At 41.9% G+C, this 20,439-nt stretch overlaps 1 protein-coding gene across 1 annotated transcript; it reads right to left on the reverse strand.

Moving 5' to 3' along the window:
• Window positions 1–2: 2 nt before the first annotated feature.
• Window positions 3–19,333, reverse strand: nyap2b (neuronal tyrosine-phosphorylated phosphoinositide-3-kinase adaptor 2b; the record flags this gene model as incomplete). Its single annotated transcript, XM_041803577.1, has 5 exons — window positions 19,003–19,333; window positions 16,411–16,612; window positions 11,117–11,433; window positions 5,591–6,667; window positions 3–334 (listed from the first exon to the last, which is right to left on the reverse strand). Coding segments are annotated over exons 2-5 (1,905 nt in total), but the record flags the coding sequence as incomplete, so codon positions are not given.
• Between the last annotated feature and the right edge of the window lie 1,106 nt (window positions 19,334–20,439).

Raw genomic sequence — 20,439 nt, forward strand, 5'->3', positions numbered from 1 at the left:
TTGCTGATCCCTCTGTCCTTAGAGTCTCTTCTTATCAGTGGGATGGGCTCTGCACTGCTGCAGCCCTGGTCCCTGCTGTCCCTGCGAACAGGTGGTGCATCTACACTGCTACAAGTACGGTCTTTGCTGTTGCGTCTGTGGGACAGTTGCTCCGCATTGCTGCCGCTGCCTCTGTCTTTGTCTTTGTCCCGGTCTCTGTCTTTTTCTCTGTCCCTGCGATGAGAGGAGTCTTTGCTGTGGCGATCCTTTGAGTCTCTCTTTGACTCCTTGCTATGACTGTGCCTCTCCTTGCCTTCACGCTTGGACTCGCTGTGAGACTTGCTTTTGGACTCAGCTGTAAGAAAAACAAATAAATAGATAAATGAAATCATAAACACTGGTACATGGTGGTACATGGTGGAAAAAGCATTGATACTGGTTATAAAAGGATTAGAGGTGCATGATGTCATCGGCGTAATAGTATCACCAGATCCATCCATCCATCATCTACACCGCTTATCCCGCCTGAGGTCATGGGGGGCTGGAGCCAATTCTAGCCGTCACTGGGCAAAAGGTGGGGTACACCCTGGAATGACTGCCTATCAGTTACAGAGCTGACATGCTGAGACTAATAAGCGGTCGTAATCACGCTTACAACTTAAACTTTACACCTTTACATCTTAAACTTTAAGGAGTGCTCTGAGGGTTTAGGTCTGTGATACAGGAAGTTCAAGAATGTGTTTTTGTTGTCATTTTAGGCACTTTATCAGGGTTATTTAAACCAGTTTTGGGAAACTGACAGAGCCACGAGGCCCTCTTCCTCACTAAACGAGGCTTGCATGTAAATTTAAAATGTCAAGAAATAGTAAACATGAAGAAAACATGAGAAAATCTGCCATGACAACTTAGATAGAAATAATAGAAACCTTTCTATGATTGTCTTTAATTTTTAGCAGTTCTTCACAAGAAATTTGAAAAATTATTGACTGTAATTGTTGCTGATAAAACTGCTATATGCATAATTAAATGAACATGTATAAAAGAAAAATATGGAAGTCAAATATAATAAAATTATCAGTAAATATTATGTGCAATCTACTGGAAAAGCAGCTTGAATTCTGTGTTAAGCTCTTTAGATTAAGCATTACTATTTGAGTTTAAAAATCTATTGTTGGTTTACTGCTGTGATGAAGTGATATATTTGTAATTTTCATCAAATTATAGGTTGTTATCTTCATTAATTTAAGACAATCCTGCAGTTTCTTAAATGTTAACCCTTCGTCTCAGAGAATCAAATTTGTGTGGCCCTTTAGTAAACAGAGTTACCCATCTCTAGATTTACCAAACCACACTGCAAACCTTTTGTTAAATTAGGATAATTATTTTCAGTTTGAAAGTTCAGGTTTCTGTAAAAAGAGCAACTTTTTATCTAGAGTGTATAAATCAGGCCTAAAGAAGCTGAAGAATGTCAACATTTAAGGATATGGATAAAAAATCAGTATCATGTGTTCATATAAGTATAAATATGAAGGAAATATCTGAATATTAAATTTCATACAGCTGATTTGAGAAAACATGAAAGGTAATTCTTATTGTACTTGATGGCTGCAGTGCCTTCATATATCCTCTAGGTGTCGCTCAGTACCAACAGAGGCAGCTGTCAGGAGACTGCAGTCAGATGAGTCGATCTGTGGGCTCACATGTATTAGATTAGAGTTTATTGTTGCAAATAATGCACACATTAATGACCATTTAGGATCTCTTCATTCTTCTCACACTGCACATTTTATTAGTTACATTTTCACTCTACTTTACTTTCATTTTTTGTAAGTTTACCATAAAGGCATGGTTCAAAATTATCAAACATATTTGCTTTCTTACCTTTTTTGTATTTAAATTGGCAGCTAATAAATCCACAAACATTGTTTTTAAGCTGAATGGTTTCAAACTTGTATTTTTCAATCTGTATGCATAGGAACTGTATGTATGTCACCCATTTCAGTCCCCATATAGACATTAAGGAACATCTCTATATCCATATAAATGTATGTGCGTGATTGATTTGTAAGTAGGCGGTTTCTATATATGGTTACTATATGGGCTTTAACATATATAAACCATACACAAGCATCTCTGGTCATCCCTATCCCTTGTCATACCATGCGTCCCTTGTCATGCCATGCGTCATACATAGCTTTCCAGTGTGTGCATGCATGTATGAGTGGGAGCGTGGCGATTAACCAGTTGGTAAATGGGTCAGACGAGCTGTTGCTGCCTCCATCGCCTCAGTGAAAAAATTAACCTTCATTTATCGTGTTAGGTTTGTGTGTTCTTTACACCGTGTGTGTGCATGTACCCAGTCACACACAACCTGTCAGTCCTGCAGCCCCATGTGATGCATGTGGCGTACACAGGTGTTAGATTAAAAGGGCCCAGCCTCGATGTATAGAAAGCATATGCAAGCTGTTTACAAGCCATATGGGGCTTTGGAACAAAATGCAGTCAAATGGCTCATTGGTAAGACATCGCATTGGTTTCATGGCACCTGAATGCATCCTTTGATAATCTAACCATACCTTAATGCAAGCAAGTAATGCAGCCTGTACTGCATATGGAAGATATTGCATACAACAAACATGCACCAGTTTGCACATGCATCCACCAATTGGAGCATATACTGTGTATTTCAGTGCAGTCAAAACAGGAAGAAATTAAAGAAAATGTCTCAGCTTCCACTATCTCCATCAGCACAGTGATACAGCTTCCTGATTGGCTTAATCATGAATCAAGTATGTGCTGATTGGACAGAAAAGAGACTCTGAAATCCTCTGATCAGGTGTAGATTTGAGTTCAGAGCTGTAGCTTTTCGCCATCAGGAGCTCACTGCTTGGCTGTAAACTGGCGTGCCCTGAGCTGTGATTGGCTGCATTACTCATGGGGAGGGAAGCTGCAAATAAGAAACATGGATTTCAGCTCCTTCCACTGTTGCTATGTTGGAGTTGCTAAGAGCGTTGAGTAAGGACAAAAGTGTGGACTCTTTTGAACTGTTCTTTAATTTATGATTTATACATGAATGTGCTGTGTGAATTCAAGTACATTTAGAGAATTTAGCGAGGAACTTCCATGGGATTTCTTTCTTTTTGTCACATTTTACAGATCTTGACTAAGGGTCACACTTTAGGTTAAGCCTTACTGTAAATGATTAAATGCTCAATATTATTTATTAGAGACTGTTTTTAAATTATAGATAACATGCTGCTACTTAAACTACACAAACCTTCATGCATAAATAAAACATTTATGGTTTAATGCCTGCACTCAGCCATCTTTTATTCATCTACCTTACATTAGACGTCAATGAGGTTTAACTTAGCTATTTTCTAGAAAAAGAGTAGGGAATGATGTGGGAAGGAACCACAGACCAGTTTAGGAACAACGTTCACTGTGCATGGGGTAGGAAACTGTCTAATGATGGCAGCGTTTGTGATTCAGTGTTTTTTTAAATACTTTTGGTAAACTGAGGGCAACTTTCCAACGTTTGATAATAAGCATTTCCTGGTTTTCCTTCACAGCCACATTTATTTTGGCGGGCTCTCGAGAGTGGCGTGGCTATCTGTGTTTACACACGATGTTTACATATTTAAAAAGTAATGCTGCCTGATGGCCTAATGCCATGAGTAGGTTTGACGGACCTGATGCCCGCTTTAGTCTCTAATCCCCTCAGATTAAATCATACGATCTCTATCAGACTTGGCTCACTGGGTCTAGATTAAAAAACTGGGAGGTCTCAGAGAGTGCCACAAACACCGCTCATACTACTGTGAAAGTGATGCTTTCTCTGCACAGCCTCCTAATTATACAGGTTTAAAAGCATGGTAAAACCAAAACAGGGATAATGACACTATCAAGGAAGTTTTTTGTTTATTTCAGAAAGAATCCAGCCAAGGCTTTTAGACTGATCTTGCTGTCAATTAACTGTCTGAGTTGTAACTCCTACCTGGAAAAACTCAAATCTAAGCAAGTGTTTTTGTCGAGTTTCTATTCCAAATATCTTGTTAGTTCTATTTTAAGCCACACTCACATGACAAGTCCAGATGAAAATCTTATTTCAAGCTTTAAAAAGTGGAAATCAAGGCCTGAATGTTTGTAACAGGTAAAAATATCAGCCAATGGGCTGAGCTATTTTTACATGAGAGACTTAAAATGAGATGAACTATCTACATGAGTAAGTAAATCTCATTTCGAGACGCTTTACAAGTAAAATTCTGGCCACATTGGCAATTTTTAATTATTGCAAGCAATGTTTGAACTCTCCTATTGACCTTGTATCTTAAAATAAGATGATGTCAAGTGAATGTGTTTTAATTTCGATATTTTCAACAGATAAACAATGGTGGATTTGAGACTTAGTGTGTTTTAATGTTTGATATTCTGAGATATTTTCCAGTTGGCCATACATAGCAGCAGTGTAAATCACAAACTGGACTTAAATATCAACAAATGTATAATTGTACAATCAGATATAGTTGAGTGCCTGAGGCCATACTAAAGGGGGCCCGAGCCCTGAACATTTGGAATGAAGCTCCAAAATAAAACTACCAGACTGTCTACTTCCACACTCCTCTCTCGCTCTGCTTGACTCAGCCTCTCTTTGCACAGGAGACACCTGATGTTCTTTATGGTTAAAAAGATGTGCAGGATTCCTAAACACCTTCAAAAATCAAATGTATGACCTTTAAGACATTTTCAAGACCTTACCTGAAAAAATTAATACCACTCTCGAGAGTAGACCAATTATCAGCCTGACAGATAATTGATACTGATATTTGGCATTTAGCCAATTATCTTCCATGGGTGGGCCTTCCACTCTGGTTTGGTTTTCACTTTCTACAGTCTCACCTGATGTTGATGATCTTGCCTTCAACACTATCGGACTGGCTTGATGTCACAAAAATATCAGCCAATCAACGCTGTGATCTCGGTGGTACTGACACAGGGACCGTATGGTATCACTTTCTGTTTCCTGCAGCCACAGTGTTGCTTTGTGCTATTTCTTATGTTGACAGAGTTTGTGCTAAATTGTTTATTTGACTTAATTTCTGAACATGCAATTGTACTTTTGCCACATGAAGCACATTTTGTTTGTGATACCAAATGCATATTGGTTCTGAATATTGGCTATCTGTCACATGCACTAATCATAATAGTACTGATATTGGCCAATATCGGACCACCTTTACTACTTTTCGTGCGACAAACATTCAAAATTGAAAAGCATGTGAGATTTCTCAGTCCACCAGACCAAGACTGAATTTTTCTATTTAACTTATTTACGAAATCCCAAATGATACAGGGCCATTTAAAATTCAAGACCTCTCAAAAGTAAAAATAAGATTTGTTTTTAGACCTTTTATGTCCTTAGATTTCAAAAGTCCAGCACTTTTGGACAATCTTTTCAAGGATCTGCAAGAACCCTGATATATTGGTAACGGTATCGGTGTTGGCTAAAAGGAGCTTGGAGAAAATAAATCAAATATCATGCAGCCCACCTTCAGAAATCAAACCTTCAGGAATCAACGAGACATAGACACAGCAGTGTGTAATGACTTACTCTCTCCGGGCTCTTTCGACTTCCTGCCACTGGCGTTTTTCTTCAACATGTTCCTGCCGGTCGTGAACAGGTTTGTAAGTTCATCCAGTGGGCTAGTAGGTGTCCTTGACCGCCCCGTCGACACATTCTGCATAGAGCCATGGAGGCGACTCACACCGTCTTGAGGTGGTGAGCCTTTGCCGTGAGGGGTGGCAGAGGCGCTGCGTGGTAAACCACCAGGGAATGGCATTGGGGCATCAAAGGGGGGTGTACGCATGAGACTGAGAGGGGTGAGACAGCGGCCCATGCTGACCGGTGATGGACAGGCAGAGTGGCTGCGCTGATAAGAGGATGAGGAGGAGGATTTGTAGAGAGTACAGGGGAGAGGAGGCGCAGAGGAGCGGCCTGACACAGTGAGGGTTGGGGTGGCAGTGAGCTCCCTGCGGATGTGGGCTGAAGAGGGTGGCTCAGTGGAAGATGTGGGGGATTTGCTGTAGGACTGGTTTTCCAGCATGGGCAGTTTAGCTACATCTAGAGGGGTAAGGGGAGACTCATCTGAGTTGGGTGAGCACTGAGCGGGTGCCGGTGGGAACACCAATAGAGGAGGCCTATGGGTGAGTAAATTAGGAAAGGGTGCAGGAATGTCACAGAGGGGAATGTTTCGAGGCGTGGAGCAGCGACTGAGAGGTTCAGGGTCGTAAGGGGCTGGGGTGGGGCATGCAGAGCGACACCCGACAGGGTCAGTGCGGTACTCCATATCATCCAGAACTGGGTACTTCATCTCCTCGTATACAGACTCCCCGGGCTCCTCATCCTCGCTTTTCAAGGGTTCTCGAACTCCGACGTCGATCCCACCCATCTCTATGTAGACTGGTTCATCTTCACAGTCATCTGTGGGGCTCTCGTCGCTCTGTGGGGGCGACGGGTTGCCTTCGCAGGGCGAGGTGACATGATGGAGAGGTTTGGAGTGACATACGCTGCTGCTTCCATGGCTCTTGATGTAGGACTCATCGAAGGATACGCTCAGTTGTGTGTTGGGGTTTCTCTTGGGTTTGGGTGGGGGCACCCTCCTGCAGTCCTCACTGCATCCTTGAGCTGCTAGAAGACAGAGATAAAGAAAATAAACCCAAATCCATTGAAGAAATCAAATCTACATGCATTATCTGTTGAGTGAAGACTGGATTATTTGTTCTCTGGACAAAATTATAGTGTCCTACTTCTCTTGTGTGGCCACTCCGTTGCTTTCATAAACAACCCAATATTTAATAGGTCCAAAATCTATTTTTGTGAATCATTTATCATTTATATAATGCCTGCTGCAGAGAGATGGGTCAGATGTAGGTCATCGTGTATAGTTGCAAGGAATATCTTGAGTCAGATATGTGGGAATAGTTGAGGCATATGCATGTTTCTAGGTCACATATACGGCAGTGGTGTAGTATGTGAGTATAGTATCTGGGTCACACACATTGTGGAGCTTCTTTCTGATAGTGGTGACGTAGCATTGCAGTGTGAATCTCTTTAGATGTGGTGCAGTGAGGCTATGCTACTATGTTCACGTTTGCGTAGATTGTGCAGTACAGTACGGTCCTAATGCTAGTTTACTCACAGTAGAGAGAGCTCTATTCTGTGTATTTCTGGGTCAGCCACTGGGATGTTTGGATAGGAGTGTCTCTTTATCTGGATAAATGAAGTGAAAAACTGGACCATGTCTGAAACCTTCAAACTGCAGATTTTTATACCTTTAATAATTTAGATTTCAGATGGCCTAGACACACACATGCTTCCTGTAAATGTATGACTCACCACCATCCTTACATGCATGATCACACGCATACCTGCACAGCACATGCCTGCACATTCTTAGAGGAAAATTTGGACAGCTATGTACACATTAAATACTACATATAAAGACAATCATCCCAAAAAATGAGGTTTTTATATTACATCTGAATAGCTTTGCGAAAAAAACAAGTCAACAGGTAAATATAAGATAACAGCTGATTTGGGATAAAGATAATGAAAAAAAGCACAAAAAAATCAACTTCAATGATAAAAGTAAGATCGGTAATTTTGATAGGTATACTGGTATTTTGACTTCATCCAGTTGGACTCCAGTTGGTGATGTCGTTAAAGATGAAAAAGACCGTCTGATTCCATGTTTTCTCCCCATTTCCACTAATTAATAAGGTGTTAAAAGAAGATTTAGCTCAGCTCAGATGTGGTTCTTGCATGTGATTAATAAGACTGATGATACCCATAACTTTACGCCCTTTTTCCCGTTCTGCCTGCGAGAGTGTGCATGCATGTTTTCTTGCATACATGGGTGTTACATTCTCTTTTTGAACAATAACCAAATGCATTGTTACACCAACAGGTCTCTATGGTGGATCCTGAGATCTGTTTCAGCACTGATGATGATTTCATCCTTTTAAACATGCCTTACTCCTTCTCTTCCTCCCTCCATCACTCCCTCTTCTCCCCCTCCCCCTGTAGCGGATGTGTTTACCCGCAACCCCCTCCCCCCTCCCTTTCCTCCTGGGGAAAACGAATCTAGGTCAGTCGCTCCTCCTGAATGAATTCTACTCCAACAGGCTCCTCCCCTTCCTGCTACAGCGCCAGCTACAGAGCACGCAACCCTCCCCTCAGAAAAAGGGACACCCCCACACTCCCGCTCTGATTGGCTCAGAAGTCTCAGACTTCAGCATCTCTGGAGCCCCATTGGCTGGAGCCGCTCAGTGATTCTGTGATTGGCTGGGCTGCAGGGGTCTTGTTTCTGTGGGATGGTTGCCGTGGTGCCCAGGAAGATCTGTGTGCACACAGAGAGATCCCCACCAATCTGCGGCGGGCTGGGCGACTCCCTAAACATCACGTCTGCAGCGAAGCATCCTGACTGAAATGGAGTCAAAGCTTCCTGACACCTGTAAATTCTTTCAGCTCACAGCCACCTGCTTTACATATTATTATCATACTCTTAATGTTGCTTTGATTTTGCAGTGGTTTATAGCTTCCCTGCATTGTACGCATGCACTCTGCATTTTCTTCAGCAGCAATTAAATCTGTGACATGTTGTGGGAAACAATCCTTTAGCTCAATTAATTCCTGTTATTCTTGCTTTACTCTCTGTACAATGAGTTGATTAACTTCAATTATGCCCTCTTTTTCATCCCTGGCCAAAGAGGCATATTGTGTTTGTTTATTTTGCTTCAGAAAATTGCTGCAGGGTGCTTTACTGAATCTTTATTAAGCCATCTTTCATTTCAGCCTTGCCAGTTTTAACTGGAAAGAGAATATTCAGCGTTCACTGTTTACTTGCCATGTTGAAATATTAAAGTATGTCATTTTTAATCGAGGTCATAGAACTGTCAAGACATGCCTGCCTTATTTATGTGCATTGAAGAAAGCTTTGACACTTTAGCTGTAACCTTCTATAGGCTGCACTCTGATTCATCCACTTGAATGATGGCTAGCTTAGTGCTCTGAAACAGCACAAACAATGTAGCAGTCAGTCATACATGTGCTACCATGATACTGCAACTACTGGCTCAACATGTAAGTCAGTGATTCAGAGGCTTATATCTTAACACTGGTATGTGCTTCTTGCATGCTTTTATATTTTTTTCTGTGTTTTTAATTCTATTTTTCAATTTTCTGTGCAGAATCTGGGGAACTTTGTTGTTGCTTTTTTAAATTTGCCATATACAGTAAGTAGATCTGACTGTCTGTTGGACAAGAACAACAAGAAATTAGTTTGCTTATCTGACAATAATATAAGGTCAAAAAAAGCACAAAATGTAATTACTTTTCCTGAAAATTTTGAACCATTTCTTTCTCTATGTTCTAGTCTTTGCACTTGAAGTTACAGTGTGTTGGGACGGCAGTAGTTCAGTCTGCAAGGACTTCTGCTGGGATTTGGAGGTTTGCCTGTTCAAGTCCCGGTCAGACCATATCTGGACTTTGTCTGGTAGCTGGAGAGGTGCCAGTTCACTTCCTGAGTACCATCAAAGTGCCCTTGAGCAAGGCACTGAACCCCCAACAGCTCCCAGCAGCACTTCAGCAAGAGCAGCAAGGCCATCACTCTGACATCTCTCCCTTTGTGCGTATCCACATTTGTGCATGTTTGCATGTAACCCAGCCTAAGTGTGTGTAATATGTTCAACAACAGAGTGTAAACTGGGAATTTCACTTCAGTGATTAATGAAGTCTGACTTCTACTTCTTCTTCTTCTAATATCTTCTGATAGCCTAGTAGCAGAGCGAACTTGGTACACATGAAACGTAATATTCACAACAGGGCTATCAAAAGATTAACTTTTTAAAATTGCGAATAATATTGAAATTTCTATGGGAAACTGTGTTTAATTGCATTTTAAACTGTTTTGTTGTCATTTTGGATTTTTCTACTGTCTTAAAATAAGTGTATTTGGCATCTTGTTTGAATACAGACCTGCTTTTAGAAGAAGATCCAAGATTATAAAAAGTACTTAACCACAGAAAAAGGAATTTGTGATGGATTGAAAATGATATAAGAAAACATTTAAAAGGTACATATGACTTTTGACTTTCTTAAAAGTAAAATGAGACATTAAGGAGCAGTGCGGCACTTATTTTACATCACTGTGGCTGCAGAGGGATGCTGAATTGCCCTAACCAAAGTGTGTTGAAAGGTACAATAGCGCATGCGATTAATTGTGATTAAAGACATTTAGCACACTAATTGTGGACATTAATTAATTAGATTAACTCGATTTATCTTGACAGCCTTGATCTACAAGTAGGCCTATCTATAAAAGTGTTTGATCACCTGAATATATAAAATTTTTAATTTTCATGAACTTAGAATAGCTTTTTATAATACAAATGTTAACTCATACTTAGCACTGGCATTGGGTCAACACCTCATATCTCTATTTTTCATTTTCAACAGAAAATATAATTTATATTCTTTCACTTCCTAAAAAGTGGTGATTTTGTAGATAGGAGGTTTTGGTGCAACATCAGCAATAGAGAGGGTTGCACATTTCTACAGCACCACAGAAGGGACCAAATAACAGATATGCATTTTATAATTCCACTAATTGCAAAAGTTATCACCAGAGGTGAGCATCACAATATAGAATCTGACCATTTGATGTCCCTAATATTCACAGTTCTACAGACTGCACCTTTAATTAATCAGAAATGCATTTTGCATTGGTCAAGAGTCATTCAAACACACAAGGAATGCTTTTTTATGCAAAAAAATTGTATTAAGACTAGTCACTGCAATGCAGAAAAGCCTAGCAGTTTTTCCTTTTTTTTTAAATTTATAAATGGCACCTTGTCAGTTTTTCCATTATTTCTAGTGGAAGAAAAATATATAAAAATGGTTTAATGGCTTTAATCTCACAGCTCTTTCTGTTTTTCATTCACCATGGTGCTCAGAGTGAAGTATGCAGTGAATAGCTAGATGTCACGTCACTGTAGGAGAAACAGTGCTGAGGAGGTCACTGCGGAGAGCAGCTATATATAGCACAGCAGTTTGGTGTGAAGTGCCACCACGACTCACCGTCACATCTCTCCCCTCGGCAGGTGGACATGGGACTGTGGTCCACTGCCTCAGACGACATGCTCAGCTTAGTGGCCGGGTCCCTCCTGGGCTTGGGTGGGGGCTGTTTCCTAGAGGTCGGGCTCCCTACCTCCTCCTCTCCTCCGCCTCCAGTGTTCCCACCACCGACAGAATGGAGGGACTGGGAGCGGACAGAGAAGCCCTGCCCACAGGCGAGGGCATGCGGGTGGGGCATGGGCATGCGTTCTGGGGGATCTGGCATGGTAATGGAGCCCATGCGTAAGTGCTTGCCTTCAGTTGCAATGTCCTCCCCTGTCCTAAAATTAAAAAGGAACAGAAGTGAGAAGAGTAAAGGGTCAGAAAATCTTCTAGATAACACCGCTCATGCAATAAACAATATAGAACTTACACTAAATCAAACAAGTTTTCAAAATTATTAGATAAAAATGAGGAAAGGACACAATTCTTGACCCAGCATCCCACGTCAGGCCCAAGCTGGTTTTGCCTGGACACAACAAAAATGCCTCACAACATACTTGCCAACAGTTAAGATGTTTAGTCTTGAAAAAAGTTTTAGGTTTTAGTTTTAACGTAGATACAGGCTTTTTTCAAGAACTAATTGTATTAAGACAGCTTAATCATACTTTACTAATATTGAGTATTTTTTTTAGTGAATTTGATATTTTTAGGGTTATTCAGCTTTATTTGCTAAAAGTAGAAAATAAAAAAGGCCGACAAAAAAAAAATATTTTTTTAAATTGTAATTAATCTCAGAATTTCTGTAGTTAATCGTGGATAATTGAAGCCTTTTTAATGCATTTTAAATTTCCACTATTTTGTATCACTAGTGTATTACACTTAGGGTAAGTAACTTCCTGTTTGGGTACAGACCTGCTTTCTGAGCTAGACTGAAGATTTAAACATAGACTTAACCATGGAAAAAGGAGCCTGCTATGGAGTGAAAATGAAATAAGAGATCAATAAAAAGGTGCAGATATCTTCTGACTTGTCCACTGAGCTGCATGTGAGTAGGGATGGGTGTCGTTTGGGTTTCTTCTGACACCTGTGCTAATTGATACTTTTCAAGCGGTGTCGGTGCCTAGACGGTACCTGTCTGAGTATCATAAATGAGTCATAGAAATACCTTTACAAGATGCTAGTCGAACATGGGTTAAGAAAAGGTAACCGGAGAAACTTAACACATAAATCACACAATACCAATAATAATTTTCTTGCTGTACATTTGGGGTCTAGGGGTATTGAATTAAAGTTATAGATATCTGTGTATTTTGTGCACTAATTGTGGACCTTAATTAACCGTAATTAACTAGATTAATCTTGACAGCCTTTCAAAAAAGATTTGCTTATATTTCGTATATTTCACTTATTTTGGGGCTGTTGGGAGTTCAATTTTGAGCAATCTTGGCTTAAAACTAGCATTTTCTCCTTAAAGGGTTTCTTTTAAAGGGTTCTGCTGATTACTCATTTCTAAATCTTACATGCTTTCAAGATATCTTGTCAAGTAAAATTATCTTTCACTAGTTTTGAGTACCTTTCTTCTCATATCTAGTATTTCATCTTATGTTTAGGCAGCCCTTTATTGCAGTGCAAGCAGGCATATATAACCATTATGGCATGCTTACATTTCTCTGAACATATGTGCAAATATGCATGTGTCAGCATGTGTATAGCAGGTGAATATGTATGTCTTTCAGTCTGTACAAGTGGCTTAAACAATGACAGCGCTTAGTTAACCACAGATCTGTTAGTGCCGCTGAAAACTGGGTTTCTGTCATGGCAGAGCATTGATTTGAGTTTAACCCTGGATGTGACCGATGCCGCTCACACCGCCACACATAATGACACCATGGAAGTCCCCCTGCTTGTACACAATCAATCGCTGTAAATGGATGATTGGCCTGAATGGTGCATTAATGATGTCTGAGTGTTTTGTGGTAATGGGTAAAAAGCAGGCTGTCTGATACACACAACAACACACACTTGTACACAAACCAATTTGCTCCCAACTAGGGTAAATTAGCTCAAAACCTATGTGTGTTTCAGAAACACTGGTTTGAACAAAAGACATCAGCCTGAGATGCATACGCACTTTAAAAAGTCACATGTAGGTTTGAAAATTTCACATGTAACAGGACAAGAGGCGGACATGTTCAAGCATGTGGGTGTTTATGTTTTGTGTTTTTTTGTGGTCCCTAGGTGTGAGACTTTGCTGAGTCTGACTCCCTCCAGGCCAGCTGCTGAACAGAAGGTGCTTGGTGGGGTGGGTTTATTGGTTAGGGGGCTTATCTTTGCCTAGCAACAGGGTACCCATAGAAACCAGACACAAAACCAGCTGCTGCTGCACAACAATAATAAAGCGCACGTGCACTTCAGACGCTTATCATAACCACATCACTGTTTATTTAAAGAGGACAGAAGAGAAATGTGCTTGCAGCAACCTGTGGAGCCAAACAACTACTGTGACTTTAGAGGGAAAAAATGTTGATTTTTAGACTTAGTTCTAATCTAATCACACATGTGAGGGCTAAAATGTCTCTGAAGACAGGGTTCATTTAATGGCATTCAGCCACAGGTGTCAGGAACACAGGATTTACAGCCTGTCCTACTCACGTTTTCATCTGCTGTGACTGTGTGCATTGTGTGTGCCCATATATATGAGTTGTTGGTGTGTGGGAGGGTCTGTGTGACTGGAGTAGTGGCGACTGGATTTATTTATAGGATATTTGCCCAGTGATTGGCTGGAGGACAGACCACAGGTGCACTTGGACCGGCTGAAGCTGACTTGTCGTTGGGCAGTTCTGTTTTTTTTACTGTGACATGGCGTGAAAGAGAAAACAACTACACAAAAAAAAAGGGGGATCTTGAGGGAAATCTGTCAGTAAACGCAGGCATCAGGAAAGCAGCCGTTTGGAATTTGCAAGCACATTCAAATGTAAGAAAATCTGATTGTGTGTGTGTGCCTGTGAGTGTGTTTACATACATTTGCATGTGTAAGTAAATTCAAGGCCATCTGTCAGTATGTTTGCGTGCGTCTGACTGTGTGAGTGACTTCTTCTTAAACACAATAAAAGAAACTAAGAGTGAGATAGCAGCAGGCAGGAAGGCCCGCCTCACTCAAACCTAACATCCTGATCTGATTGGCCTATGGCTGTTCCAGCTGTCACCAGGCAGAACACATCTCCTGCAAGTGAGCTCACACTTAATCTCTCACTAACAGGTTTTTTTCCTCCTTTCTCCCTCTCTTAAACACATTTGCTCTAACAAGCCCTTTCACACTAACACAATCACAAAAGCCATTTTCTCTCTCCTACTCTTTCTAACACGCTAATATATCAGATTTTCTTCTGCTTCATGTTCGTGCACGCTCATGTACACAAGCAGGCATTTATTTGCTTGCGCGCATAAAAATGCAACCATGAAACCTCACACTCTCCCTCTCTCAATCAGTTACTGTAAAAATGGGTCGTCTCACTGACCTACTTATAGGCCCTCATGAAAAATCCAGTTATTTTTTAGACTCTTCCTCCAGTGACTGTGTATTAATATTTTAGCTTTAGCAACAGCTGAAAGACAGTGGGAGGATAGTCAATGCCACTCTCCTCAGGCGTCGCCCTGCTGTCCCATTCACCAAGTTACTGAACGGGACGGCATCAGACTGCTAACAACAGGCATAGAAGCAGGGAGAGTTAGCTGGCAAGTGATGAAAGAGAATCCAAGATACATATGGAAGATTTTGAACCTTAACTTAGCCGTCTGCCTTGTGTCTGAAGTATAACAGTTGAACTGCAAGTCAGCTTTGATCATACAAGCAATATACTGTGAATATTCTGTACAATTTAATGTCTACACAGACTCACGTTGGCAGCAGTGAAGCAGATGTTTTTTTAGTCACACGACCCCTTGGCGGACATGTGCCAGGGTTCAAAGCCCGTCTGAGTAAATCAGTTTAGAAGAACCCCATCTGGTCACACATGGATGCTCAGTCTCCAATGCCACATCAACGTAATCATCTGATGCACATTTAAAACTCCCGGCAGCTGCTTAAATACTCTGTGCGATGTCAAACAGACTGACCCAACATTAAGGATTTTAGATGTAATGACAATCATGAACAGCATTTCCCATAAAGCTTTCCACTGCTACTTGCATGTGTCATCAACTGTGTAAGTCAAGGATGAAAAGGGTCTTTAAACTACTGTTTTGGGGACTGTAATTTAGAATAAATACTTCCTTTTTGTTTTTTGACGTGCAAAAATTTTGCATTTTTAGTTGACTCATGAGTTCTAAGACTTAATAAAAGAGATATTATCTCATCTAAAGACAGAAAAATACCTGGTGAACAAATAAAGAATTCCTGATTGTGAAATTAATAACTGACAAAAATGGTGAGAAAAGAAAATCCTAATTTTTTTGGCACTGTGTCTGTTTGGGTTTCATCACACTCTGAAGCCCAGTGCTCAGCTTAAAAAAAAAAAAAAGCCCCTACATGCCCTCCAACCCCTTTGAAACCCCTCTACACTGTCCTATTAACATCCCAAATACTCTGTGACTCATTGCTTGCCGTTCTACCCCACAACACAAGCACGCCGCATCCACGTGCCCGTCACGTTGCGAGTGCGTGCCTCCCATTAGCTCAAGTTTTGGGATGCCCCACAGTGGAGTTTCTGCACACAGTGGAACTGCTTTAACTGCTTGCTCATACCAACATATAAAACAGGGCGCAGTTGATCATGGGACGGGTTTCTGATGCCAATAAGTATAAAACACCTCAATAAAACATCCCCTAATGATAGTGGACACAGTTGGGATTATATTCCCAACACCAGGATAATTAGTGGTATCATGACAGCATAATCTGGTGTCTTTTAATGTGCCTCATTTCCAGTCTAACATCCCAGCACACTTCTGTCACAGCTCACCCTGTTCTCTCTTGATTTTGAACACTTTCCATGTCAAAAATAGAGCAGGCATGACCTCAATCCAAGGACAAGCCCTAAATAAGTCTAAAAGTGAAAAATTAATTATCCTCTTTAGATCATGGGGTGCACTAGTCCACACTGGCAACCCCAAAAATATGGCAACCTGCCATTGCTACAGGGACCCTCTGGCCACTTGTCCCATTTCTTATCTCATTTACAGAGCAGATACTCACTGGTGTAATGTAGCAAGAGTTGTGAGTCAGTTTCAGTGAACCATGTGATTCTAACGTCTAAAACTGATTTCGATTGTGTTTTCTTTGGATACATGTGTTGTTTTCCAAGTGTTCTTCATACCTCCTTATGGCTTCCTCCTGTTTTCTCTTTTTGTCGTTTTTCTCCTGCAGGAATGCTTTATTTCTCTCATTCCTGGCGTGGTCCAGGTTCTGAGCTACCAGGCCGTTGTAGGCTCTCAGCCCATTCTCCTCAACATACTGGAAAAAACGGAGAGTTTCCTCCTGTTCGGAGCTCATCATTCTTCAAGTGTTTCCACAGCATTCTAAAGGAGACAAATTGAACATGTTAATGATGGTTGATCAGATACAGAGGCATGAACACAATAAGAAAAATCAGGGAATCACAATTGAGTGTTATGTTGATGCAAAGCAAGCAAAGTGTTATGTCAGTATTCATTCACTCAACCTTCATGTTTCAAGGTCAGCCTTGGTGAGATGAAACTGGAGGAGTAAGATTGCATCAGCTGCACTACAATGTCACACCAATGAGCTTGTGTGGTGTTGCTTTTGTTTTACAAGTTTTTCATTGCTGCTGTTGAGTTCATGGCCCATGTATGGTTCACAGACTTGCATCATGCCTATGTCCACAGGAGAAAACATCCCCCCTTGAGGATTGAAACATCTTTTTCTATTGTGTGCACAACAGCTCTGCACATGTAAATATGACAACAGTCAGGGGACTCACTATTTGGTTACAGCGACTCATAAACTTCAGTTTTCTTATTAGCTGTGGATCAGCAGCAGCTGCTCATTTTCTCAGTTGTGCTTGCACATTTTCTTGCTAAATTTATCAGCTCTTAGTGAGTGAGAGTCTGAATGAAACAGAAATAAATGGCTTTCATCTTCTGCAGTTGTAAAATGCTGAGGAGATATATATTTTCAGATGTGGAAATATAAAACTCCTGGGACTAGCCACAAGGATTAAATGAGCCAGTCTTGCTAGAACGATGTGTGGCTTTGCATATGCGAATATCTGGATCAATCTTGTGTTTCAGAGCTAAAAATAACCCACTCTTCACTTGGTCCTTCTGCTTTTCTGTTAAAAGAAGATTACTGACAGCAGTGTCGCCATAAAAAGAGTGTGGATGTATCTGAGAGGAAAAGCCTCTTCAAAGAGACATCAACGTGGGTGCAATCACACTATGATTCACTCCTTGTAAATAGGACTCTTTTTAAATAGCATTGTGTGCAGACACTCAAGACCATCACCCGGCATGGTGCAGCTAATGATGCTGTTCTCTGGCATGCAAATGCAGAGAGCATTTGCCTGAAAACACGTGCAACATGGTATGTACCATGTGTAGCAGCTGAATGTGAATTTGGAAAGGCCAGCGGTGGAAAAGAAGAAGACAGTGCACGCTTTTATGTAGGTCAGTGTTTTCAGATCAGCCTAAGACTCATGCTTGTTTACGTGTGAGAGACGCACTGAGTGTGAGTGAGCATGGGGAGGGGGAGGGGGCAGTGATAACTGTATGTATGTTTGTGTATGTGGCAAGGGCATCAAATGGGTTTGGGGGGGGGGGGTTGCCAGATGGAGATTCCAGGGAGACTGGCCATTGTCTGGCCATCATCCGCATCCTTCTGATTTTTGACTATCGATGCATCCAGCACAGAGCATGGGTCAACAAGTTTATCTGCTGGTTCCACTCTCTATCTTACTCTCAACTCTCAACATGCCTTAGCTCAGGTCTTTATGGGCACGAGGAGAGGATGATAAAAACCAAAAGACCCGCCATCTTGGAGTAGAGTTCAAACTAGGGCACAGCTTCCCGGTGTCTAGTTTTGTATAGAATTTTTCCCCTGGTTATCAGGTCTTATCGCTGATGCACAGGCACAGCACGAGATCTGAAGCTGCACAAAGGGTGTAAATCTCAGTTTCTGACAAGAACCAGGTGCACCAGTTAGATGTGTTAAGGGTGCAGCAATAGGAAGGCACAGTTCAAACAGTGTTTGAGCTGAATTAAGCCTGCCTGCCTAATCCCTGTAAGCCTGCAGCAGCACTCTGCACTAGAATCAGCTTGTTTATCACACTGTTTTTACCAACCAAGCCTTTCACATTAGATTTTCCTCCCATAACTCATTGATTGAAAATGCTATTCTTATTTTCTAATCTCTATAAAACCAACTGAGTTTACTATTTTTACCCACACTGCTTTATTTTCCTCAACATTCTCTTTGCTTTCCCCTTCGCTGGATGCATTTCCCCTTCTTTTCAGATCTCATCTCTTCTGCCTTCTGCTTGAACCAGTTCACATGGGTTGCAACAGTTGGAACACAGATGTGCACTTAGCTTTAAAAGTAAATGAAAGTGGCACACTGTTTCTGTTTCTAGGCAACCGTGTCACGGGAGAAGGGCAGCATGGATATTCTAGAGACACAATGTCAAAAAGATTGCAAGGCCAATTGTCTGGTGACAACAGGCGTGGGTGTGTGTGCGTGCAAACACACACTCATGCACACACACATGGTCAAGGCTGTGCTGCAAATCAAGAAGAGATTAACCTGTAAACCAGGGCACATGCAGGTGTTACACTTGGCAGCTGTGCTGTGGATCTGTATGTGACTCTATGCATGCAGCATGATGTTTGTAGCATGAGTGGAGGTGCATGTCTTTTTGTGGTTTTTAGTTGTTTTGGTTGAAGTCCATACTTACAATGGGGCTGTGTCCCTGCTGGTTTGTGGACCAACGTGTCTTCTGTCTCCCCCTGATGAGTCCAGTGCACACTAGTAAACTCGGACCTATACTGGAGCACCAGTGCACTATTCCACTTAAATCCACATAGGCTCCCATCCATTGTATGGTCCCACTGGTTGACTGGCTAGAAGTACTCTCTGTGACCCAGGATGCGGCTGGCACTAGAGGGGAGCTGGGCCATTGGGTGCCCAGCCCAAGGCTCCCTCCCCTGGGTGCAAAAGGGAGATGCGACCCCTCCAGTCCAGATGTTGCCAAACTCCAATCCAGTAGCCAGCTTCACTGCCCCACACATCTGCACATGTTAGAGACAGAAAGAAGACGCAGCGCGGCGACAGACCGCACCCGCAACTGCAAGCATGACACAAATACACACTAACACACTCGCGCTCTTTAACATCAAACTCCCCTTGCAGTTGCAGATCAGGCAGTCACTGTCCTTCCTATGCGTCTTTTCCCTGAATGTCTCTCCTTTGGCTTTAATACGTCAGACTGCAGAAACTGTCTCACAGGTGAAAGAAATCCTCATCCACAGTGAAGGTTAAAACGAGGTAAAGCAGATTGGTGTGCGTTTCTAGTCATGGAATTCCCTGCCAGCTCCCTCTTATCCTGCTCGTCCATAAAGGTCTGTACAGTGGCTCTGTGCTTCAGCAGATGACACCGGGCATCCCAGCTATAGATCACAACAAGATGAACACGCCCACCACCTACTGTAGCCACCTTCCTCTAGAGCATCATCCTCTCTCTCTCCTTACTTCCTTTTCCTCCACAGTTTCTCCGCCTGAGCTCTTGTGAACTCATCCTGTCTTATGTTTTTGTCTCGTCTTGCTTTGCGCTGCAGCTGCACTATATCCAGAGACTTAATGTGTTTTTCTGCTTTCAGCACCACGGAGAGCTCTCCCCTGTCAGAGGGTGAAGGGGGGGAGGGGGGTTGAGTGGGTGGGCACACTCATAGGGGGCCAAGTGGAGAGAGCAGGGGGGGGGGGGGGGGCTGAGTAGGAGGAGTCACCGGGTTGCCAGGGTGTGACCTCATTATACACAACCTCCTCTTCCCCCGGCAACCACTGCGCTCCCTCTCCCCGGCAACCCCCCATCCCCCTCCTCCTCCCCCCTCTCTCTTACCACTGGTAAACAAGACCACGACACAAAAACACTTGCAGTGGATACACCGTGTTGCTCTCATGTGCATTCATTACATGTACAGTAGCCCAAACAAAGCTGGAAAAAAACACAAAGAGGAGAAAAGGCAAAAAAGGGAAAACAATGCCTTGCAATTTCAAGTGCACAAACACACAAGCTGACATGCTGATGCCACATTAAAATATGTTTGCATAAACAAACAAAGCAAGCATTTTAGAAAACAGACTCATTCCCAGTGGCCACTGAGATGAAGAGGAT

The sequence above is a fragment of the Cheilinus undulatus genome, linkage group 13 (assembly GCF_018320785.1).
Source record: "Cheilinus undulatus linkage group 13, ASM1832078v1, whole genome shotgun sequence".
NCBI classification, from domain to species: domain Eukaryota; kingdom Metazoa; phylum Chordata; class Actinopteri; order Labriformes; family Labridae; genus Cheilinus; species Cheilinus undulatus.